At 50.3% G+C, this 25,060-nt stretch overlaps 2 protein-coding genes across 2 annotated transcripts in view; both read right to left on the reverse strand.

Moving 5' to 3' along the window:
• Positions 1-9: 9 nt before the first annotated feature.
• The window catches only part of LOC105699769 (UPF0769 protein C21orf59 homolog), a 57,684-nt gene continuing 32,633 nt past the window's right edge, over positions 10-25,060 (reverse strand). The window contains exon 6 of the mRNA XM_012425053.2: positions 10-3,626. Within this exon, the coding sequence (XP_012280476.1) occupies positions 3,516-3,626 (111 nt within the window). The 3' untranslated portion in view covers positions 10-3,515. The remainder of the gene's footprint in view (positions 3,627-25,060) is intronic.
• Positions 10,791-21,112, reverse strand: LOC111674352 (protein tipE). Its single transcript, XM_023434415.1, has 5 exons — positions 21,021-21,112; positions 17,342-17,636; positions 13,942-14,220; positions 13,672-13,865; positions 10,791-11,114 (listed from the first exon to the last, which is right to left on the reverse strand). Exons 2-5 carry the CDS (start codon positions 17,541-17,543, stop codon positions 10,791-10,793), a joined length of 999 nt encoding a protein of 332 aa, XP_023290183.1. The 5' UTR covers positions 17,544-17,636; positions 21,021-21,112.

Here is a 25,060-nt window from a genome sequence, read left to right on the forward strand (position 1 = left end):
CTCTTAATAAAAGCTTTGACAACATTTTATTGTTAACCGCAGAAAAAGCCATATACACTTTCACACGAAATCGATCATAAGTTCATAATAACGTCAAAAATTTATAATAATTGAATGTTGTACATAAATATAAAGTCGACGATCTTGTACGTGTTCTCCACGTATGTGCCAAACGGTAGAAAAATCATGTCGGACATTTCTTTCGCAACGCTCTCGTAGAAGAACTTATTATTCGGTGACGTGGCGTTTATATAATTATTTTAATATACATAAGTAAAGAAATATACACGGATATGTATGTTTCTTTACATATCTATATCGTGCGTGTCGCGTCGGCAAAACGCCGGAGTGGCAATTGCATTCTGAGGTGCGCTTGGCTCGGAGAGCCTCGATGTATACATATGAGATGCGATATATTAAAATTAATAAGTACACGGCCGGAGCGGGTGGAAGGAACGATTTTGGTGTTTGCGCCTCTATAACTAGCTAAACCTATGAACTCGTAGCCGCGACGAGCCGTGCCGGTTTCCTCTGCATTTCTTCGACGCTCCTTTCTTTTTTTTCCCCTTTTTTTTTTTTTCATATTTCTTATTTCTTCCTCTCTCTCAGCTCGAACGCAGCGCTCGCCCTCGCCTCGCGAATTAGCACAGATTTAACAACAGCAATTATATTTTGGTAGCTTTTACAATTCTCGCGATGTGTTTTTTTTTTCTCTCTTTCACCTTTTTTTCCTTTAATTTCACGTAGGGTGTGTGTGTGTGTGTATCGCTAACGTTGTTTTTTGTATTTTATCATTTTATCTTCCTTAGCTCCTCTAGAATTCATTTGCGGTGGTTTCGTTTAATGCGGCATCTCTCTTTCTCTATTCGTATTGCTCTCGGGCTGACTGGGGCCGGTCGCGCCCCTCGTCCACCGGAAGTGGCCGATGCGCGAGCACACCTCTCGCGACACTTCCTTCCCCCCCCCTTCAATATACATCTATTGATTTAATATCTTATACCTTCGCCCTCCCTCAATACTTATTTAATATATCTTTTAATTATTGTAGATCACAGACAACTTGTTCTTAAGCCATAAAAACGATTCAATTATTTCCTCTTTTCTTCCCGTAGGGTAATCAACGTGGTAATGCGCGGCTCCCCGTCGCGCGCACGCGCAGGACGGAGCCTCCGCCTAGAACAATAATTAACCCGTGCCGTATCCTGCCTCTGTCGAAAAACCAACACCCGAGTCCCGACGCAACCTGGCGTGCTGTTAAGTGATACCGTACGTGTAATTACGAATTTTTCTTGGAACGACCCCACGATAGCAAGCTCGCGGATGGTCGAAGCAAATCTTCTACGCGGTTCTCTGGAACGCTCGCTAACCCCTGTTTTTCATTTTTTTAATCTTTTGTTTAACACCTTTTTAGGTGAAAAGGTGTTAAAAGGCTCGAATACTCCGGCAAGGTCTACGTCCTCCTCAATGGCATCCCACGGATCGTCCGCAATGCGGCCAAAGGACGCCTGGTCGCGTTCAGGTCACCCGATCGAAAGCGCGAAAAGGAATCATCGCCGACTACCGTGATGGTCTTTAAATCTGTCTCCGTAGAAAAATCGGGGGGGCGCACTGAGACGACTTGGTCGGCACGCCTCGCGTTAATTAACTCTCTCCCTACTGCGTATGACCGAAAATTCGAAGACGAGAGAATGCGTTATCCCGCCATGCGGCGCGCGACGTGTCTCGAGGTAGAGCTCGACCTGCTCGGGTTGGACTCGGTACCTAAAACTCGGCAGGCTGGAATTAAACTCGAATCGGAGCTCGGTTGATCTCTACCTCCGGAGTCGCTATGCGGTATCGTATCCCTATCGGCGCACTCGACGTCTTCGACGTTACCAAGAGTATATTTACACGTTCCAAGAGTGACCTCTTCGAGGTCCGGTCGACTCGGGTTGGCGATCTCGATCTCGGTATCGCCGGTCGCACCGGACCTCCTGGGAGGCGACGGCATCGGACAGTACCTTTAGAAATCTAAACTTTACCTTTAATCGTGTACGATTGATTATGAGCGTGTACTTCGGTGTCGCGTTCACAATTGCTACGATGCATGGCGGGTGGATGCGTCATGATCACACAGCAAGCGAATTACTTAATTAGTACTCATTTAACGTTATTCGGTAGTTAGTTACTTATTAGGTTTAATCGGTAATTAACGTGACTTTAATATATGATAGTGTTGCGAATTGATCTCGTACCATTATCCCGGATTACTCTCGCATTGCTCTGTTACCCGCCTCGGCTGTTTGCGAGTGAACCAGAGGGGGTGGCTTGCACCCTTTGAGACCATCCTGGAGACGAAGCTCAGATGCAGACGGCGACACGGATGAGACTGTTGAGACTCTTCCTGGTCTTCGGGATCCTCGGAGGGATCGACGTTACCGGCGTAATGGATCTTGTCTCGATGAATCACCTAATCACTGCACCGCTGATTCCCTGAGGATGCTCTTCAGGGCCTCATGGCGACTCTGGAAACGCAGGAGAACCCGTGCCGCACTCGTGATCCTTCGAATCGTCATCCAGGATGCGGTCGACCAGCGACGGCGTATCCTTCGTAGCCTCTTCTTCGGCCAGGCAGGAAAGAACTTGACTAATCGCCCAGGATGTCCGTATTCGGACGGTAATATGCTGTCTGTGCGGTGAATAGACGAGGACTCGCGCGGCGCTCCTAATTTCCCCGGCATGAGGGGTCCTTGAACAAGAGATCCTTCGCGAATCCCACGACGCGGCGATTCGTCCTGCGACTCCCGAGGGAGGAAGTTCCCTCTTTAACGGGCATGGCCGTTTGTCCGACGTTTAGCGAATTCGTCGCAGCCTCTCCTAATCTAAGAGATCCTTAACGAGGTACGCGCGTGATCCTCGTGGTCGGACGGTGGCGCTGTCAGGAATACGCGACCCCTCCTGTCGCGCTCTTCTTCGAGGAGGAAGTCATTTCGCCGTTGTAGGAAAAAAAGGAAAAAAATGTCACCCTCACGGGGGAGGGCATCCTTCGTGGAATAGTTCCCGTGGCATGATGCGTTGCACCTTCAATGTCTCCTGGCTTCGTCCTCTTCGGGCCTCGCGGTCCTTTCCTCCCGTGCACCTCGAGGAGAACCGCTTGTCTCGTTAATGCGATTCTGGTATCCGTCTCTTTGCGCTTTAAGTTATAGAAAAACGTTAGTCACAAAATATCGTATATCTCTGTGAGTAAAATAGTGTGTATGCGTGTGTGTATGCGGTCTTCCCGGCGAGTCGGTCCTGGCTCTTCCGGTGGTTCTTCGGGCTCCCTGACCTCGTCCCCCGATTCTCGAGCGCTACGAAAGATGGCCGGCCTCGCGAAGGTGCAACTCCCAGCTCTGGTTCACTCGTTTCCCCGATATTTGTCCCGGCTTTACTCCGCGATACGGCGAGCCTGACATCTCTTTTATTATGACCCGTACCGTCGATCTTGCAGACGAGGCGATGCACGGCACCACCCCTCGTCCGAGTTGGATTCCATTTTAGTGGGGCTTCCACGAGATGTTGTTCAGACCCTGGAAATGTCGCTTCAGACTGCCGCCGTCGGCCCAGGTGGAGTCAAGATACTGGTCGTCATCGTCTTGCTCAAGTTTCTGAAACCGAAAACCAGAACGTTTAGTCGAGGACCGCTCATCTGCGAGTTTCGCGACCACAGGTGAATTTCAATCCGACCCATTTTTATGCCCCTTGCATGTGGGACTAGAATGGAGACTTTAATTGCAATTAATCCTAATTGTCTTTGATTTAAGGTGGACTCCAACTGCCATTAAGGTGCGCGAGTCGAATCTAGCGGCACGTCGTCTGCAATCGCTGATGAAGACTGATCTTCCGGTATGGTTAAGCATTTTGGTGTACGCCATTACGCGATACTGGATCTCAACCTCGTTAGAAGCTTCGCGCTCGGATAATTTCTGGCTCGTTACCATTCCTGAGTAATTAATTTCCGTGAAGTTTTGGGAAACGGAGTCGCCGGTTCTTCCCCTGGTGTGTGCTTATTGGCACTGCGGGGGGTATAAATGTTTTCAGGCGCATTGTGTACAGGCAATTGTTCCGGACCTAGTCGGACCGTTATCAAAAATCAACATCACCCTTCCGACGTCCCGCAACCCGTCACTCACTGCGTTCATTATTCCGTTTATCACTGCGGGCAGGGGCGAAATTTTCGACCGAACTTCCTGCCCGCGATATCGCGGGTCTACGGCCGTCTGTTCGTATGTACAATTCTACAAATAATCGACTGAAGCCCAACTCGATATCTATTACCGCGATAGCAGGAAATCCGTGTCACCTGCCGGCCTCGATCACCGGCGCGTCCGACTAGCGCTAAATGCAGTTTTCCCCGGAAGTGAAAATCCATCGAGCATCGCATCTACTCGTTGCCCGTTTCTCCTGGATTTTCAGAAAACGCGAAAGAATTGTCCTAGGGAGAAAATTTTACAAATTTTTTTCATTATAGGGAGGTCGAAGAGCGGGATGAAACGATGGAAATCAAAATGGCGGATCGGCGAGGGATTCCGCCATGCGTAGAATTAATCGGACGCGTTCTTTTCCATTTTCCTCGATTTAATCCGTAATTCCAGGATAGGCGAAGGAAGTGTCCGAAATGTCGGGGAAATTTTTCTTTAAAAGGAAATCAGAGAAAGAGTAATGGAGGGGGCTCTATCACGGAATTAATTAGACGCGTCCTTTCCCACCTTGCTCGATTTAATCCATGACTCTACGGCGTTTCCTTAGATCCGTGTGTAGCAGATATATCGGAGCGAAGGAGGGAAGCCGAATATTCCTCTCGGCGAATTGAAATTCCGCGAGCTCACCGAGGGAAATAGGAAAAATTCGCCGATGGGGGAAAAGTAAGGAATTGGAAAACCGGGTCCTCTCTCCCAAAATTGAACAGGTAAGTTCCGGGCACAGCTCCCTCGCCTTTATCACCCTCTCGCGGTTCCGGGGGGGCAGGGGGGACACTTTGATTCAATAGCCCACGTATCCGTGGCATTATCCTCCCTCAATTTCCAACTTCACATACTCTTCCGTTTTTCCGCCCTAATCCGATATGTCGTTCTCCATAGGAACCTTTCGACTCCGAGGTGAATCTGAAACGAGCGAAAAAAGCTTGCAACGAGAACTTATGGAAACCCACCCCTTGGCCTTCATCCCCTCAAGAACTTCATCGGAGCTCGAAGTCGGACAGAAAAAAAAATAAGAAGAAAAGGAAGGAAGGGGAAAACGTGAAACCCCTTTGAACTGAAATATGGAATCCTAGGTTTAGGAAACCACCCCTTGGCGAAAACGGGGTCGTCCTCGGTCGTTCGTCCTATGTGGTTTCCTTGTCGGCTCCGAGTGACCGAGTGCTCGCCTTCTCGAGGCAAAAGGGGCGACTCGGATGGGGTGAGTTAGGATCAGGGTGGGACAAGGCGGGGGTTAGAATCGATGCTTGCGTCCTTGCTGGCTCTCTCGGTGGCCTCCTCTACGCACCCCCACCCTGGTGCACGTCCGTTTACGTGCACCCGTGTACGCGGTACCTCTTGCACCCCCTAAGCCACCCCATCCACGTGTGAGAATTTCGATGGAGTACACGCGTGCCGATAAACCAGGTCCCTGCAGGACCGGCGTGCTTACCTGAGAAAAACTAGAATTAAACGTCATTGCACGAAGTGCGACGCAGGCAGGGTTTTTAAATTTTTTAAGATTTTAGCTCGAGCAAGATAATCGAGAGTCTTGCGGTTATTTAAATGTCCCATGAGGTATTAAGAGAACTTTAAATGTTTATATTGAAATTAATAGTCGGAGACTATGCGAAACGGATTTCTAGATCGATCAAAATTAGCGTCGTTTAATGTCTCGATGTCATTAGAAATTATTGAAGTGATCGATGATTATTAGTGGGTAAGCCATTATCAGGCACTCTCAGAGTACGTCTGTCGCCTGTTAGGTGGCACCACCATCGGCGAGTCGCCTTTAAAATGATTGAAAATGACGAAAGTTATTTAAAAAAACAAAAAATTCCCATTCTCAGAAATTCTCAGAGAATTTAATCGACGGTTATATTCTCGGTTACATTATCCGAGTAATATAAGGTCAGTCCCTAAAATGGATATGTACAACTATAGTTTGCAAGTCTCCGGCTTATTGTAACGTTGTTCTTTCTTTCCGTAGGGTATACCACTTTTGGGGTCTGCCGTCTATTTTAGGGGTATTGTTTCCCAGTGTTTGCGCCACTTTCCTGCCGTATTTTCAACGGTACCAAGAGCTGTCCAGCCAAGTCCGACGGGGTAATTTCAACGAGTGGCGACTTCTTCGGAAGGGGCTGCCAGGCCGCATCAAGATAGCCGCAAAAATTGCCCCAGAAGGGGGAAGAGAGGGACGAGGGGCTGGGAACGTAATTTCGCGGCCGGACGATCCCACTTCCGGTCCCCTCTTGTCCCGTAATTGCGATAGTTTGCATAGTTTCGGGAGGTCGGGGCCGATTATTGCTCCTCGAAATGCGGATTCGGCGATCCTCCGGAAAAACCGGGGAATAGTCGCTTATCGGGCTGCGGCGATAACGAGGCCTTGGTGGTACTCCGGTACCCGAATCTGGGTTACCTCGACCATTGAATCTTAGCAATGTACATTGACATTTATAGTAGTCGAATTTCTCCATCGATGGCCAGTAAGAAATCAATTTTTTCCAGGTGGAGCTGGGTTAAGCGGTCATCGGTGTAGTAGCCAGGTCGGCGATGCAAGTTTTTCGACACGTCGAATGCGAGGCGGAACCTGCGTCACTTGACCGGAGAAATGGCGACCAGCAGTCTGTACCGATCCATGTGGAAACTTAACCACGGCCGCCTTTCTCGTATGCGAAGCCCATTGAAACGCGCGAGTGCACCCAATGCACCTTTGAATGCACCGGCCGCGAGAAGTCGGACGCGCAGACATTCCGAGCAAGCTCATCCCTGGCTTACAGGTGTATTCTAGTTCCATGCCATGTACTGCACTCTGTATTCTTGTAAATAATGAATACCTGATGTGTAAAACGGGAAATGTTTCCAGAACCGCGGCAGAAACTAACGCATTCGATCGACCGGCCACTTCGTGACTGCATCGTCGAGCATGCGACCGACTGTACAATGGCGACTTGCAGTCTGCCTTGGATTGGGATGTAAACCTAGCTCTACGACCGCATTTACCGCACATAAAACCCATTGAGATGTACATGCGTGGCGGTATATATGACGCCCATGTACCCTGGGGAGACACGAGTGCGCGAGTTGGATGGACGTCCAATGGTGGACAGCCTCTTGGCGCGGCGAGCGTCTTGCAAGGGACCTAGGATAATAAAAAAAGAAAAATGGTCTAAGGAGGAACCGCAATGTCAATGGAAAAGCGGAGCAGATACCGCGGGGTCCACTTAACGTAAATGGAATCAATTAGCACGGGAATGACTCGTAACGTCTGGCGACTCGTTTTCCAGCGGCGGCCTCCTTTTCGGATCCGCTGATAAGGTTGATAAGAGATATGGCCATTATATCCAAGGAGGGAAGAAGCGGATAAAGAGGAGGATATTTACGTTCCCCGGCGACATTTGGGTCGACGCGAGAGGGCTCGTTATCGGTAATTGGCCAGACTTCTTTCTCCATTTTCCGATTAGGGAACGCGATGCATATCCGCAACGGGTAGCCCAGGGACTGCAGGATCGCCGAGATGCAGTCGGTGCACTTCTGGCCTTGCAAAAACGTGTTTATAGGCGCGCCGGTATTGATTCGCGTGGGATTACGTAGTTTCACTTAGAATGCAACGGCTGCACCGGGTATTGTTCCCTTTTTAACGGGGTTTGCACCCCGGTGCATCGGGGCAAATCCCTCTTCTGCTATTTCCGAGTGCATTAAAAGATGCGAGCGTATTGCATTCGAGACCGCGACGTTCCCGCACCGGGTCTCGGTGCATAGAGGAAAGTGCACCTTGAATGGACTCCATGCACCCGGAATGCGGTGCATACGAGCGCATCGTGGATAAGAGCCAGAGTCACCATTTTCTCGGTCAAGCCACCGCCGCGGACTAGGTATCGACCCTGAGACGTCGAAGTTCTTGAAATATCCCCGGAAGACCGCGTTCCAATAATTCGGCATGTCCACTATTATCCGCATACTCGGTAAATAATCGATAGATAGGTCCCATTCTAAACGTCTCACGCCCAAAGCGTGTCTTCCCACGCTCTGCCACTGTACGTCCGGGAACCATCGATTCCCCATAAATCCCCCAAATACGCCGTCATGACCATGTTTCAATAATCTCAGATACGTCGATAGGGAAATTTCAACGTCATTCTCTCTTTGTTTTACAGGAAACTAAGCCCACTCGGCGAGGCGATCGCTCCGAGCTTCGTGAGAAAGGGGCGAGCACCTTGCAGCAGTTCCCCCCCGACTTTGGATCGCGTTATTTGCAGTTTTAATTTGGCACAAGGGCAAAGGAGCCATGGGGCCATCAGATAAAATAACTCGGGCCGAGTTTAAAACTCGTTTAGCGGCCCGCAACCGCGTCAGGGACCGTTCGTCCTGGCTGGTTTTGTTTCTGCCCGGGGAGCCGTGCAGCCGGAGCTCATCTACATTGGAGAAGCACTTAGCTTATTCTTCAAACACTGCGCAATGTATACGAAGAATTAGGCCGCGACCAGGTCGCACACGGGAAACTAGGCCTTCGTGCCACCAGGGCTTATTCTTGTATTTGTTGCACGTATCTCGGCCGAGCAACCTGCTCCTCGGCCCTGCCGAACGATTCCCTGAATGGGTGATCATCGCGCAACTTTAGAGACGGATTAACGGCCTCTTCCGGCACCGACATGCCGCCCACTTTATGGCTACATTTAACACGCCATAGACGTTGTTACCCGACGCGATGTCCAGCATAAACGAGAAGTCAGATTTCTTGTAGAACCGATGGCCCTTAGGGCGCGACCACGTGGCCGTTTAAATGGACGCGACCACGTGGCCGTTTAAATGGACGCGGCCACGTGACTGTTTAAGGGGATGCGAAACCTCGCATCCGATTATTCTTTCGTGACGCTTTTCTCCCAACTGGGTGTACCGAATCGCTTACAATTTTTCAAGGTGAATATGGAGGCTATAAGAAAGGTCCTGACACCGGTGAAATTTCAGTTTTTATTAAAAAAATGTTTAAAATGTGTATGAGGAAATTTGTAAAAAAATTGAGATTTTATGGGGGTCAGGAACTTGCTTATGGCCTTTATTTTCGCGTTGTAAGGCTTGAAGCGAGACCTCATTTACGCTAATTTTGTGTCGCCTTAAAGGGCTTTGACCGGGTACGGGAAATGGAATCGAATAAATGGCAACAAAAGGTTCGGCCGGTTTGAATCTCTCGTTGTTGAGGGTGTACAGGGCAGACCGTGTCCTCGTGTAACCATTTCTTCCTGGAAATAATTATATAACCGTAATGCACCAGTTATATCGATTGCGTTAAGGCCTCACGTTACGTACCGCCATTTTGTTCCCGTACTTGCCAAAGTGTTTTATTTTTAATGCCGCCGCGTTCATGCCCCACGTGACGCTTATGTATTAATAAATCTTGTTTGGCGCTGGATTTCGAGTCGAGCGTTTTGACGGATATTGGGTTTAAGATTTGAATATAGGTATTCGATGCTTCGAAGCCCTATGGGTTGATGTATATTTTACGGGGAGGTTTGATTAATCAATAAATTGAACGGGGAGCCAGTGATTACAAACCGACGTGACGTGCACGACGTGGTACGCAATCCTGCAGGGTAATCGACGTGCGTGCGAGATAAATCGAAGGTATCGATCCTTCCCCCCTTTGCGTCTTCACGAGGGGTTGGGAAAAAAAAGAAAATCATGCCAAGAAGAAGAAATCCATAGTCGCAGTAAATCGAACCGTGTAATCATTCTTATACCCGCGATGGAAGGTTAAGCCCCATAAATGTCAACGTGGCGTTAGCTGCTAGCGATATTTATAACCAATGGACGGTGAAAATTTTCTTCAACACGTTGTGCTCGACCTTGCGGCTTCGGAAGACTTTATCTACTCTCTCTCTCTCTCTTTTTCTCTTTATCCTACGTTTATTTCGCACACACTTTCGACGTGCGCCCCGCGGCTCGGAAAATTATCCGTCACCTCCTTCATGCAAGGATTGATATCAAGTATAATCAACGCGACCGCGTACAGAGAAGTAACAATTGAAATGAAATCGAAGGAACGGAGCGAGAGCATTTATGGAAGAAATTTCTCATTTTTGCGGATCTTTCCATAGATGCAATTTGTTGCCCCCCGATTCCCGAGTTACGCTTGCAGAGGTTCTCGGCTATGTCAAAGGCTTCAGCCGATTATAGATAATCGGATCAACCACCAAGCGGTCAATATTCGTTCCTTAAAAACCGCTTTTTCGCAAGATTAACCAGAAGCCCCTCCGAAACTTTCCAAGGTGCGTTTCAATGTTGAAGAAGTGCTTCGCACGGTTTAGGCAGAGCTTGAGATTTTCCCTCGGTTCGAAAATAATTTCCCCAGCCCTAGGAAACATTTCCCCACCACTGGACGTTGTTAACAACCTCGGTCCATTAATATAAATATTGATTATCGATGTAGAAAACTGCACTTTGGAATTCCCAAGATGTCCTTTTCGGGTACCGCGTGCTACCCTCGATATTAAACATGCAATATCAGGGTGTCGGTTGGGGGGAATAAGCTTAATGTGACATTTTCCGGAAATACGTCCAATAGACCCAGGGGGCTTTTGGCAGGTGTTTGACAGCTTACCCCTGGACGGAGAGCGAATTGGGGATCCCGTCGAGGCTCTCCCTGCTGACGTCGTCGGCCATCGCGACTTTGAGCTGGTGCCCGAAACTCGCCAGATCTTCCCGGAAAGCCTCACTTCCGGGGGTGATGGCGCCACTTGTCGGCGGAAGTGGGGTCGCGTTGCTGCCCTCCCCCTTCTCGTCCTCGTCCTCCTCCTTGCCGTCGACGAGCGCCTCGCCCTCTTCGTTGTAAATCTTGAAGTAGGCGATGGTGAGATATATCACCGAGATTATGAAAGACGGTATCGGAATGGCCATCGCGTAGACGAGGTTCATGTACACCTAGGAATGCCACCGTAATTCTCTCGTAAGCTGGCTTTTCTTGGCGGTCTTAGCCTGGGGGGGCGTCCGCCCCTCGCCCCCGAGCTTTGGAATTCGTTTCTGCTCTCGTTTCCGAAATCCGCCCCCCGCGCACCCTTTAAGAGGGGGCGGATAATCCCAGGGGTGACTTACTTTATGGGATTTTAATTCCGATCTCCAAGGATAGGTACTCGTCTAATGGCAGCTTGGTACTTAGGGTCTCGCTCCCCGCAGAGGTAGGCTCGAGTAATGTATTTAATGAATATTCGGTAAAACGAGTACTGGGAGAAATCTGATACCGGGGGTAATTAGCTCTGTAATTCTGCGTACGACTCGGGTGGAAACGCTGCTGCACGGCAGGTTGGCACGCGACATTGTACCTTATTACAGGAAAGGTATCGGTACCGTAGGTCGCGCGAGTGGTGCATTGACCCAGAATACTTTATCCGTAATGACAGTCTGCGTTCCCTCGTTACTCGATAGCGCCCCTTAAACGGATCGCCCGCTTTCGGTGCTGCACCCTCTGGAGGTCCGAACTTTTGTCCCGGACCTAATTTCTGTTAGTTGGGTACATTTATGCCGGGAATTTACCGCCGGGGCGGAGGCAAATTCTACGGACCGTGGTCTCGTTAATTGCGAGCGAATTTCCCGACCTCCCTCCCGATGTGTGGCCATCCTTCGGGGGACCGAAAGTTTCGAGGTGGAGTCTCCTCCGCCCTCCCTCGAGGGGATCGATATCGCGAGACTCTCGCGTTAATGACGTAAAGGCTTGTCACCCGCGCGTTATCGAACATCCCGGACGGGCCTCGGGAACTTGACGTGACGGGAATTCTATTTCGGCAGAGCATCCCCGAGGAGGGTCGCCTTTTCACGACCACGTCGCCGTGTCTCGCGTTCGCGATTCCGTCCTCGAATTCCCAGGTACGCGAGCCCCGAATTTCTAGATTGGTACTTAAGACTTCTCAAACTTTCAGGCATGCAAATCCTTGAATTTTTACTTTACCCATGAGTTCTCAAATTCCCAGGTGCAAGAGTCGAATTTACGGGTCAATCTAGGAGTTCCCAAATTCAAGGGTTGATGCGTGTTCCAATTCTTTTTTTTTTTTTTACATGTATTCCCACGAGAAGAATTTACAGGTTTACAGGTATTTCAATTGGCAAGTGTGCCTGTGTATTGTTAAATTAAAAATTCTCAAGTACACCCAGGAATTTTTAAACTCCCTGGTGGACCCATGCACTTTGAGAAATCCCGGGTATACGTATACTCGAATTTTCATAAATGCACCCACGCGTTCTCGAGCTCCCAGGTAAGCTCATGAATGTCTCAAGTACACAGGTACATAAATCCTTGAGATCTCTCGAGATGTCCTGAAATTGTGTACTTGGGGATCCGGAAATTCGCGAATGCCCAAATCTGCATAACGTCTTCCCCGGAAATAATCAACGCAACGAGGCAACTTTAATCCCTAGGCCTCGGGAATTCCGGGACAGGTCTTAGCGGGGCTGACGGGGGAAATTCAATTTCGAGGAGGCGCAATTCCCGTTTATCGTCGACGGCGACATCCGTTACGCCGTGACGTCCCATTCACGTCGAAGCGCATTGTCTGCCCACTCGAGGGCTCCGCCGTCGAGGCGAAACTTCGCGCCCTTTATCCGCGAATCGTTCGCGCTTGAAGGGCCCGTACTTGCTCGTCACCAACTCGGGGAGGCCGTTAATTGCACTAGCAAAAGCGATCTCGAGGGGCTATCGGAAAGACAAGATTCGAGCAGGGGTTCGTTCCGAACGTTGCGGAATTGCGAACGAGTGTCCCGAATGGTCGAGGTCGAGTTCGCGAATTGATTCGGATGAGATGCAAATTACGGGACGCCCGAAGAAAAACCGCGGTGAAGGATGCATCCAAGAAATTCCGCCCGATTTAATGCAGCATCAAGAAACACGTTGCCATTTAATCGGTCGTAGTGAATTGAGGGTGAATTGAGTTCGCGAATTGATTCGGATGCGATGCAAATTACGGGACGCCCGAAGAAAAATCGCGGTGAAGGATACCTCCAAGAAATTCCGCCCGATTTAATACAGCAACAAGAAACACGTTGCCATTTAATCGGCCGTAGTGAATTGAGGGTGAATTGAGTTCGCGAATTGATTCGGATGCGATGCAAATTACGGGACGCCCGAAGAAAAATCGCGGTGAAGGATGCGTCCTAGAAATTCCGCCCGATTTAATGCAGCATCGAGAAACACATTGCCATTTAATCGGCCATAGTGAATTGAGGGTGAATTGAGTTCGCGAATTAATTCGGATGCGATGCTAATTACGGGACGCCCGAAGAAAAACCGCGATGAAGGATGCGTCCTAGAAATTCCGCCCGATTTAATGCAGCATCAAGAAACACATTGCCATTTAATCGGTCGTAGTGAATTGAGGGTTGTCTTTGTAATTGAACATCTGTTAGCCAGGTAATACCGTATTAGGAAAAGAGACACGATCATCAGCCAGGAATTCCAAAGCTTGGGGGGAGTCCCGGGTCGCTCAGAGACCTGCCACATGTCCAGCTCGCTGATGACTATCCCGGGATCCACTTTCGAGTAGTAACAGCTAAAGTTTTGCCCTACGTTGGCGTACTGCCGGTAGAAAATACTGCAATTCAGTATTGGAGGGTATCCACAGCCTTTTACGTTGGGGAACAGCCTGGCGCCGGTGAAGTACCACTCGGAGTCGTTGCCCATGAGACCTGGGGATCAGTCGTGGAGGAGGATGAGCGTTCGCCAGGGCCCGGGTTCCAGGGCTAGAAACGACACCTGGAATACCTGTAGGGAAAGGCCTCGGCAGGTCGCCATCCTCCTCGTCCTCATCCTCGAAGTCGTTGATGTCCTCCACGTAGTCGTACTCCCTGAGGGCGCGCTCGTAACGCGGTTTCGCGTCCTCGTCGCCCTCGACACCTCCTGCCGCCCTGCCCTCGTCGGGACCGAACTCTTCCGACTCCGAGGTGTTCACCGGGAGTTTGTAGTTAACGCGGATTTGCGTGCAATCGTACAGCTCCTTCGTGCAACCCTCCTTACAGGAGGCCCAGGAGCAGTTGCTCGTACCTGGATCGCAACGACGGCTCGTCGTCAGCGGGGATTTCGAATTCGGGATTTTCACGTGGATGCGACACAATGACTGACAAAGTAGACCAATGGGGACGATTAAGGGTGCACGTGCAAGGGGGTGCACATAGAAGACACGGGGGAGAAAAACTGGAGACCAGACGGTGGAACGTCGAGCGGGGACAGAAGACACCGCCTTCGGGTATATCGAGGGTCTAATTGCCATCTGCAACGAGGGCTACCAAGGGGTGCTGCATGCAACAGATGGCTACACGGAGAGGAGAGACAGAGGGGTGAACCCGTAAAGATGACACTCAAGAAGGGAAACGGATCAATTCTAGAGCTGGCCCTTCGCTGCACTGCGCAATCCTTGGAGATATCGAGGACTCGGGTGGCACCGCTTCCCCCTTCCTTAGGTCAAAAGTGGATGTTAATTTTGGAAGCCTGCCGGGAACCTCCTCCGCGTCGAGTGGATGCACCTTGGGGTCGTGTCAAATCCGGAGTCCTTGGGATTCTCCGCGGCCCAACCGATGACTTCACCCCTGGGGGTGGAAGGGAAAACGCCGGCGAAATTAGCGGATGACACGGGGTAATGTCATGGTAATCGCGGTAAACCGTATCACCTCCTGGAGGCTTCTGGATAGGGAACGCCGCAGTATTTCCCTCCACCCGACAGCTGTGCATAACTAGGAGAGTTTATGTCACCATGAAGAAGGGGTTATTGCGTCTGGTTCCCTTTTAAATCCCACGTAACCTGGCTTCGACTGTAGACACTTTCCCCGGGAAATTGGAGGCGTCGAAAGAGGGACGAAGGAAAAAAGGGGAATCGACGGGGCGAGAGAAAGAAACAACCCCGATAATGAAGCACTGCGGACAACGAGGAACGAGGCAGAGCTGCAATTATTGATAGGTGGGATCTGGGCCGCCATTAGTTTTTCCTTCGTTTTGGCAGATCGGCCCAGCGGCCGTGCCAAACGTAAATCGAGTCTCTCCTCGCTCGACCGTGCATCGGCGGAAACCAATAACGAAAAAAGTACTTACACCCCCCACTTCCGTGGTAAACGGAAGGAAGGCTGACTCGCCGAGGGCGTGGGAGAAATCAACGGTGGCTGAGAAATAAAAAGAGGCGAAATCGAGGGTCGTGAATCGAACCCGTGGGCACGACGGCCTCGACGTTCGTGACACACGATCTGAATATTTCACGGGGGAGGGAAGAGCGTACCTGCCGGGGTGTCCTCTTTTTGTCTCGTGGCGAGACGAATAGCGCGGGAGGTATATAAACAACGTGCAGACAATAACGCGGGGATGGCCCGAGAAAATCCGCAGCTTCCCCGAGAGCCGGGAAATCGGCGGGAATGATTTCGGAGACGGGCCGGAATTTTTGGCGGAGGTAATCCTGGAAGACGCTCCTCTTCTCCAAGGGTGCTCCCTCAGGGGGTGGTTCAGAGGTTCACCTCTGAATAATTAATTTCACCTTCTAGCGTACTAGAAATATTGACCAGAGTGCCTTGTCCGCCACTTCCCGGCCGAACGGTGCATAATTCAGGACGGGGATAGAACAAGGGCCTGACTCGAATTAGGGCATTATTCCCGAAATTAGCTTAAACAACGCATCGAACGCCGCGACATATTGCGTCGGCATATCGCGAATGGGCGCGGACGGGATAAAATTTGTCAAGCCACGAGAGACCGGCCTCGATTTAAAATAAACTCGAGAGACTACTCCCCGAAGCCTCCGTGGCGTAATTAAAATACTTTTTCCCGGGGTGAGTGAAATTAGGGGAGGATTTCTGTCGGCCACTTAAACGGCCCATTCGACCTGGAAACGCGGCTGCAAGAGCAGAACTTGAAAGGCGAGATTTAGCCCGGCCAGGGGCGAGATATTTTCTCAAATTTAAACAGTATCCGGGAAACCAACTAATTCATGCTCCTTCTCCCATGAAACGGGTAATTCTTTCGGAGAATTTACAATGCACCCTCGTTGCATGCATCCACGGGGGGCCGTTTTGCGAGGCAAGGGTTGAAGATGCGACAATGTCGCGGAGGTAGGTCGACAGAAGAGAACGGACGGGAACATCCAGCTTTCTTTCCCGCTGAAGAGTCTTTAAGCATGCAAGCTCCTTTGAGCACAAAGGTACACGACCCTGGTACAGGGTTAAATCCGAAATGGAATTTGCGCGGGGAATGAAATCCCCGAAAAGGATCTTCTCCTCGGCCGAGATGTCTCTCAGAGAGCAAGATCGATGATTCCGCAACGACCGAGCCGTTATTAACATAAACGCTCCGGGCAGTTGGAAAAAAAGAAAAATAATAATTACCATCTAGGACGAACCAGGAGGGTCATGCGAGGGGGAGGAGAAATAACCACCTTTGACGGCTGATAAATCCAGAAATGAACAGGGCGCCTCCACGACTTCTGAAAGCCAATTCCCAGGAGCTGATGAATGCGTCCGAAGGCGCGCGGCCTTTCATCCGCATCGGTAATTGCTGCGGGGGAGAGACCAGAGGAGGCGCGTACATCATTAAGCGAAGTATAGAGAAAGTACGCGATTTCCCCGAAGGTTCTAACGAGAAAGGTTCTCGAGCACGCCTCCTGACGTGCAGCCGAAATGTTCGGCTCGCTCTTCCGGGAAGAGCAGATCGATTGCGACGAGGAAAGATCCTCGTTTTTCCGAGGTATCTTTGAGAAAATTTTATAACGTCTCATCTGGAGAAGGGGGAAGGGGGGAGGCAGAGGGAGACACCAAAAGTCAAGCGACACATCGGGAAATAGATATGTAGACACACATAGGAACTACCCAAAAAGAACGAGAAAAACATCCGACAACGCTCGACTCGACACAGACCCAAAAGAGGGATAGGTCCTGGAAGCGCCCCTCGCCGTTAGAATAAAAATTTGAGGGAAAATTTGCTAACAATAACTCGGGAGGAATTTTTTACGGGCTCTGAAATGGTCCCAGAGCGCGTAAAAAAAATGGCGAGTATTTCGAGCGGCCCGAAACGGTGGAGGGAAATTCGAGGAAGGCAAGGCGCGCTTCCGAGGGTGTCCCGAGGAGAAGAGCGAAACGAAACGAGAGGAGGGGAACATTTATGCAACGGGAGAAATGCACCGGACGTTCACCTCTCCTGGATTCGACGTCGATGGTGACGCACTCGGCCGGCCTCGTGTCGAACTCCATGAAGATGGTGGTGAAGGCGGGATCGATGACGAAGGGTACCAAGAAGAGGAAGGCGAAGAGGCTGAAGGTGCCGAGGAGGATGAAGAACGCGGTCGTGTAGAAGAGCAGCTTCTGCAGGAAGGTCTCCTCCTTGTCGTTCGCCATCTCGGCCAATCCCGGCAGTGCTTGTCGCGATGGCGATTCTTCTTATCGGCCCCACCACTGCTCGTCGAGCCGCACCTCGAGGAGGCGACCAATCTGGGGATTCAGCGCTTACAGGGAGTCTGCTTATTCGACCTCCATACTTAGAAAAAAGAAGGCCATAATCCCAGCAGAAGAGGTCAAATGGACCACGCGATGCTTCCTTATCGAGGAGTCGTCCCGATTTTTGGTGCTCTACGGATCGTAGCATCGAAGAGAGCACCGCAAACCGGGAAATTTCGATGTTTTCGGACCCCCCCGATAAGGAAACATCGCTGTCAGTCAATCAGAGGGTGATTTCATTCGGTGGCTGGTTCTACGGGATTGACGGCATTAATCTCCGTGACGAGACGACGCGTACCCTCGTGGAACATAGGGAACGGTATCGCGAGCGGAAACCCGGTTTGATGGACGCGTTGATTAACGCCTCGAATCGACATTCCGTGATTGCGCGGAAGTCGAGACGAATGTAATGCACCGGCACTGATCAATGAGTTTACGGTAAGGCCGGGATGTTGAAAAGCCATCTACGCGGGTGCAGAAGTGCGGTATCGATGTATAAGTACCAACTCCTGGGGAGCGCGTCGTTTCGCGGCGGTGATTAGCGCCGTGAATTTTGACGGTGCGCAAATTGACATTGGGAATGATTTACTCTTCAGCGAGCCAAGGGGTGCTTAGCAAATGGCGACGGTGCAAGACCTCGACCTCTGACATGTAATCCCGAAAAATCGTCGCGATCGGCCTGAATTTCCTCGAGATTCCCCTGAAAATTAGCGAACCCCTACGCCGCAGGAACTTATCCCTCCACCCTTAACTCGACGCCTCGCATGTCACTTCTCGGTCCTAATTAAAATGACAACCAATCCCCCGTAATCCCCTTCATTTTACGGTCTTATTACCCCTAAGCCGAACTTCCGATGGGCTTTGCGCCCGCGCCCTTTCAGCGACTTCGTTTCCACGGGTCGTGACTTAACGAATCCTCGTTAACGAATTCCCGCACCCCCGTACATAATTTCCCCGTTACCCCGATTTCATCCCCCGGGACCCCTCCCCAGAGACCTGGCACCACGAAAGCCATCGGCGAGGTTCGATCGGGCGATTATCGCGAAACCCCCTGCACCTGCACCAAGAGGGATGCACTTTGTCGATTTTTCCCCCAAGTATGCGTGTCGGTTAAAAAATTGAATTTCCGAATTTACCAGCCCCGGGGGATAGATTTCGCCGATTAGAAGATTTTTACGATCCCACCGAATTTACGTTACGCTTAGAAATGAAATTTTTACACAAATTTCGGGAGTACCATTTTAATTTATTTTGCATTGTACTTTTTACGTTATTGTTCGGCACCTGGTAATGAGGGAAACGAATTAAACGCGTTCGGCCAGCTAAAGAGACAATGGCGGTGTTTAACGAAGGTTTAGGATTGTTTTTCCGCGTTTTCGGTAATGTGGGGCTGCATATCGAGGCCGAGCTCGTTTTGTTCGGTCCCGGCAGAACGAGACTGCAGTTCACGTGTATAAGTAGAGTAATATCGCTGGCGTTTCCCCCGGTACTTGGAAAAAGTTTTCACGTGTTTCGCGCATTACCGCGCTGGGGTTGGAGTAGGGTAAAGCAAGACAATTCGCGAAAAACGACGGGGGTTCGCTAATTTCCCGGATTTCCGGGAAAAATTCACCTTGTAAACCTCAAATATCCCGTGAAAAAAAAAATTAAAACCGTGCACTTTTGCCGGGAATTCAGCTCGCGACTACTGTATGATAATATTTCCGGAATGTTTAATGCATCGCCGATGGGACTTTTGCCGAGATTTATTCCTCGTGGAGGGCTTCATAATCGCGATAACGTTATTAGCCGCGGGAATTTTGGAGCTTGCCTGGCTATAAAACAAAAATCAATATTGAGCGTGTCCAGACGGGCGTTAAAACAATTGAATGCCGCCGCTGTTGATTTGATTTCGCGTCCCTGCCCGTGTCATTAAAAGTGCCGAATTTTTCTCCACGGAACTTAACGATCACGTTTCACTGCTCGTTATCGAGTTACCTTCATTAAGCAGTTCCCTGGGGAATTAATCCCGAATTTCATATCTTTTCATTCACGTATTCGCTACTCCGGTATTAATTCGCAATTTGAGTCGCCTGGAAAATGTAAAATCAAAGGGTTACCTTTGCCCTACGTGCGGGGTAAAGTACAATTACACCGACCGCGCAATTAATCCCGGAGTTACAGAAATTCGTGTTTACGAGCTCTGCCAGGAAGGCGGGCTTTTAAATACAACATTATTTGCACACCTTCCAGGAGGTGTTGCACTAGTGCGTTCTCGAGGTACTTAACGTCGGGTGCTTTTTTACGAGCATAACAAGAATATCACGAGCCGTGATTAAATTTCTCCCCGTCCCCACCGATGGGCCTCCCCTTTTATTCCCTTTATTCCCTCTCGTTTCCCCTTGCAACTGTCGCCATTGCTCTGCGGTGCCTAAATTGATATCGGTAGCGATATAAAATAAAGAAAAAGATCCGCGATAAACTTTTACGGCCCTCCTCGGCCTCGCTGATGATTCTTAGGGACTCCTTCCGCGTTCTTGGAGTTTTCCTTCCTCAGATTTTAAGAAAGAAATTGCCGAGAAATTAGTAGTCAATTTACTAGAGCGGAGTCGTTACCAGAAATTCCTAGTCCACGAGAACTGGGGATATTTAACGAGGGCCCCGTTAATTAAACAAAGAAGCAAATTAATGTGCCGACCGGTGCAATCGATGCATCCAGCTGCATGCTGACGCATCCTGGCCGGAGTAAATCTACAAATAGCGCAGTGCAGGTCGTGTAAATAAATGCATCAGCTGGCTAAGCCGCGACATTTAAAAATATCAATACAAACTCATTTCGACGCGGGCACTTCCGCATTACCGACCTCACCCGCTTTGCAGACTGCAGTTGCACGGATGCACACCCACCCTTGTGACACGCATTCGACCGGGTGGCGTTTTCGGGATTCTCGCGAGCCCTCGTTCAAACCGCGATATAACAAAAAAAGTGCCCCGACCAAAGCTCCCAGCCAGGGATTACATAACTACGTGAAAAGAGCGAAAAATATGGCGAAACCTCACGGTAAAATCACCAAAAGCACCAAACCAAAGAATATCTTAAACCACACTTTAAAGAACACCCGAGATAAATATTAAAGCTTCACTAACTGAAAGAACGAAAAAAATAATAAAATAGGGTAAAACCTCGTGGCGGTCACCGAGGCACTAAATCAAAGAGTACCTTCCCAGAACTGCACATGGAACCAAAATTTTTGGATACAAATTACAGCCCCGCAAAGCAGATCTTTAAGCCTCGTGGGTAGGTATCTGTTTTCCTCCTCGAGAAGTAGAGCAGAAAACGAGGAAGGGAAAATCCGCGAAGTCGGCAGGGTGCAAAGTAAAGAGGAGGATCGACGGTACCCCCTATAAGGAGCAAGCAGAGGGTCTGGTCGGCCCCTTCCCGCGCCCCCGCACCGTCCCGCCGTCTTCCGTCATGGTGGTCCGCCTCGCGCTGTCACGACGCTGTCAATCGGTCCGCCTCGCGGCGCTGTCACTTTCTCGAGGCGCCCGGGGCGCGCATTTGCCACTTCCGCGGCCGCTTCCACTAGGTCATCGTGGCTGGCGGCCGCCTCTCAGGGGCCGGGCCCGGTGCCGCGGGGTGGGGGGCCGATGGGGCCGGTAGGGGCCCGAGCCGCGGGGTGGGGGGCGATGCGGCCCGCAGGGGCCTGTGCAGGCGCCGGTGTCGGAGCCACAGTGTGTCGGAGCGCACCGCGAGCGCGCGAGAACTGCTGCGGCGGCGGATGCCGGGCTACTGCAGACGGGATGGCTTTTGGGCGAGCTTATTTTCCGGCGACACCAGCGCCGCGGCGGCATCTGGCGGCATCGACCGACGGCGCCGACGCCTCCAGGTCGACCTCCGCGGAAGCTTCCCGAGTACCCGGACCGCTCTCGCGCTTATTATTCATTCGGCGAGGGTTAGCGCCAGCAGGGCTGCCAAGGGATGGCCGAGGGCTCACTTCGAAGAGGGCTAATTGCGCGCCGAATTTTCCGGATGCGGATAGGACCCCTAGTGTCCTATTGAACTCCTCTGGGGACTGAGATCTTGGAAAAGTTGTCTCAGAGTCGCGATCTCGGGTGCATTTAATTAGGGGTGCAATCTACGCGCAGGGGGAAATGATAAAAATGATAAGAGAGGTTTGGTTGCTTCGGATATTTTTTAAGTAGGTGGAGAAAATGGTTATTTCTGAAAGTTATACTCGTTGCAATAGTCACGAGAGGACGTTTCGGGATGTTGCTGAAAATTCGTATGATAAGGTTGCAGGCAGATTTTCGAAAGGAAGACCCATTGTGGCTATGTCTACGTTTGAAGTAGGTAGGAGAGGAACGTCAGCAGGGTCGTTCTTTGCTGAGAGGGCAAATGTCTCTTTTCCGGGAGGATTTTAGGACTCGGGGATTTTTGGCTTCTGGCACTTGCTCCGAAACGAGGTCCTCGTAAACGTGGAGGCTGGTTGGAACCCGGGTACGCGGGTTAACGTTATCCAGGGTGCGCGGGAATTTCTCGAGCCTCTTTGAAACTCAACTGGAAATGTCCTGGAAGTTCGAGTTACCGGAAATTAAAGGAGCCTTCGATCGAGTAGGGGCGAGTTCTCGCAACAAATCAAGCCGGGAATCGAACTTGGGGCGCAGTCGCGTCAAGTCCGGAGCAGCTTTCCATCCCAGGCGCATCTGTCAAAGTCAGCTGATCAGCTGATCTCATCGATGATCCACTGACTGCCGGCAGAGACACCGACATTCCGCGAACCCGAGGAGCCCTTTTCGCGAAATCCCTGAAAAGCTCCGAGGACGAAACACCCCGCAAACCCGGATCCCCCAACTTGAAGGAACTGTCGGCGGACTGCGCGAAATATCCTCGGAGAATTACAAGGAATTTCCCAGACGAGAGGACCTCTTTCCCATTGTGGGCGGCCGGACTTGGGAAGTTGTGGGCGCTAAGAGGCTACTTTCGAGAGAACCTCCTGGTGGGATGTTCCACAGAGTAAGACGCCCTGGAACTTTAAATCCCCGAAAAACGCAACTTTAGACCGACCTCATCTGCAACCTCTTCGAGCGATCCCGCCTTAGTCGCGATCGAGGAAGTTGCGGGATAAGCAAACTTCCTCGACGGGGCTCCCCGAACTTCCATGGGAAGTACGTCGTTTCGCGTAACAATGGCTCTCGAATGCCGTTAGTAATCGGCTTGTTGTGGATTGGAATGAGGAAGTTTATGGGCAGACGGATGGAGTGCCTGGGCGACGGAGATAGTTGCAGGAATAGAGTGGAACATCCTTGTGCGGTCGAAGGGAGCCCCAGGATCATCCTGCGGATGCTGGGAGAAGTTGACACATAAAATGGTCCAGAATGGGCATATGTTCCTTCCTGTCTGGGTATCGCGGATTATTTATCGACTGCTCGGATACTGGAGAATAACAGCTTCTGCGTCTTTCCTATATCTCGAGAATTTAGGGGCGGGAAATTGTCCTGGACCTTGTCGGATCTCCAAAGGAACCCCCAGGATGCTCGTATCGAAGGATTCGTGCGCTCGATAATTCACGTCAGGTCCGTCTGTCATGAGCGATTTGTGAGCAGTGGCTGATATCGCTTATCAGAGGGCGATTGAGCCGAAAAGCCCACTCGAAAGTTTTTCATCTCGAAAAGAATAGTCGAGGGCATGGTCAGGAAAATTGACGAGGCGCCTGCGTAGGGCTCGGAGGAGGTAGAAATTATCGAGGATACACGCCGAAGGATCCTTCCTTTCGCCGGAGATTAAGTGAGGGGAGCTTTTAACTGTTACCGATTACCACAAGAAAGCTCTGATCAGCGAACTAGCTCGGTAACTTTTCATCTTCTCCCGTGTAAACGCTCTCGCGAGGACAGTGACGGGGAGACTCCCTCGAGTCTTTCTCGGGTGTTTTCCAAAGTTTTCAGATTTTCATACCGAGGGTACGGGGCGTTTAACTTTGCAGATATTTTTCAGCTCACTTCCTCAGAAGTGGAATAAAAAAATTTCAGCCCGTGAGAAATGACTAACGCTGTATTAAAAAGCCAACGAACCAAAGGAATCATCGACATCTTTTTCTCTTTTTCGTATCAATTCGCGTAAACGATGCTCGTCATTTTCCCTTCCTCTGGGCTTTCACTTTTCCACGCTTTTCTCTCGATCGCTGTACAGAGGGTGAAGTAAACCGCATTAAAGGGCGATAGAAGCGTAAGCTCCCGAAAGTGGAGCCACTCTGTACACGTTGTCAAAAAATCCTCTATACGTAATTAGCGGTGCGTAGGTTTAGGAAACTACGGCGCGTTTGATCCTCCACCTTTCCACGCCCGATCGACATGTATTTCCCTCGGTGAAACCTCTTCATATTTACCCGGTACAGTTTCTCTGCCAATTAAAAGGTCGAAAGGATGAAAGATTCGTTACGTTTACTGTCCAATCTATTTTCAGGGAATTAATTTCCGAACGCTTGGCTTCCGAAATTTGGCAGTCGATTTCTGGGGGGTCTCCGCAGCCGAACGTTCTGCTATCGAATGCAACTTCCAAAAGCGATAAAATAAGGCTTGTTTACTCCCGCCAGCCGAACTTGAAGACGTTACTCTCTCCTGAGTGTTTGCTCCATGGTTCCCTGCTGATTTACTTTTCGAGCCGAGAAAACGGGCCGGAGAATTATGCCCTCCGCGTCCCGGAAGCTCGCGAGCTTTCAACTTCTTCGCCGTTTCCGGGGCTTTTCCGACCTCGATGGCCGAGATCGGTTAAGGGGCGGAACGGGAGGATATTTAGGGGCGAAGAAGTCGATCGGAAGAAATCGATGAGGCGTAGGGCTAACGACGTTGTAACGAACCTCCAGTCTCGGGTCCTCGCCTTTGGTACATTCAGAGTCGAGGACTCTTCGGGACTGGTGAAGTGCTGCTCTCGGTTCGTCGGCTCTAATGAATATGGCCAGTGTTGTCTGCGGACCGTAAAGGAGACACATTCTGAAATATCTCGAGGACCCCTTGAACGGAAGAGGCCTATCAAACGTTTGACGTGTCCCAAGGAGACCCGAAAGCTTCTCGATGATGAGCTCCCGAGGACACTCCCATGGGTCCAGAAATCAGATACTCAAAATTGCCTTGGCTACATGTTTTCACCGCGTTTTAGTCGGATTATTTTATTCGATATTGGGACTTTACGAGTTCCCTGAAAACTGAATTTTTAATCATTTTTTACAGTGGTAGATGCTGCATTTCCGAGAGCACTTCCCACAGATCCAGAAATCAGATACTCGAGATTACCTTAATTGCATTTCTCGTCGCATTTTATTCCAATTAAATCATTAGATATTCAGATTTTGCGACTACGTTGATACTTTTGGGTTTTAATCGGTCTCTTCCTTTGACGTGGTAGGTGCAAAATTTAAGGTTCATTAATGTTAAGTGAACGGAAG

This window comes from Orussus abietinus, unplaced genomic scaffold (genome assembly GCF_000612105.2).
Source record: "Orussus abietinus isolate OABI.00-Male unplaced genomic scaffold, Oabi_2.0 scaffold10, whole genome shotgun sequence".
Lineage (NCBI taxonomy): Eukaryota > Metazoa > Arthropoda > Insecta > Hymenoptera > Orussidae > Orussus > Orussus abietinus.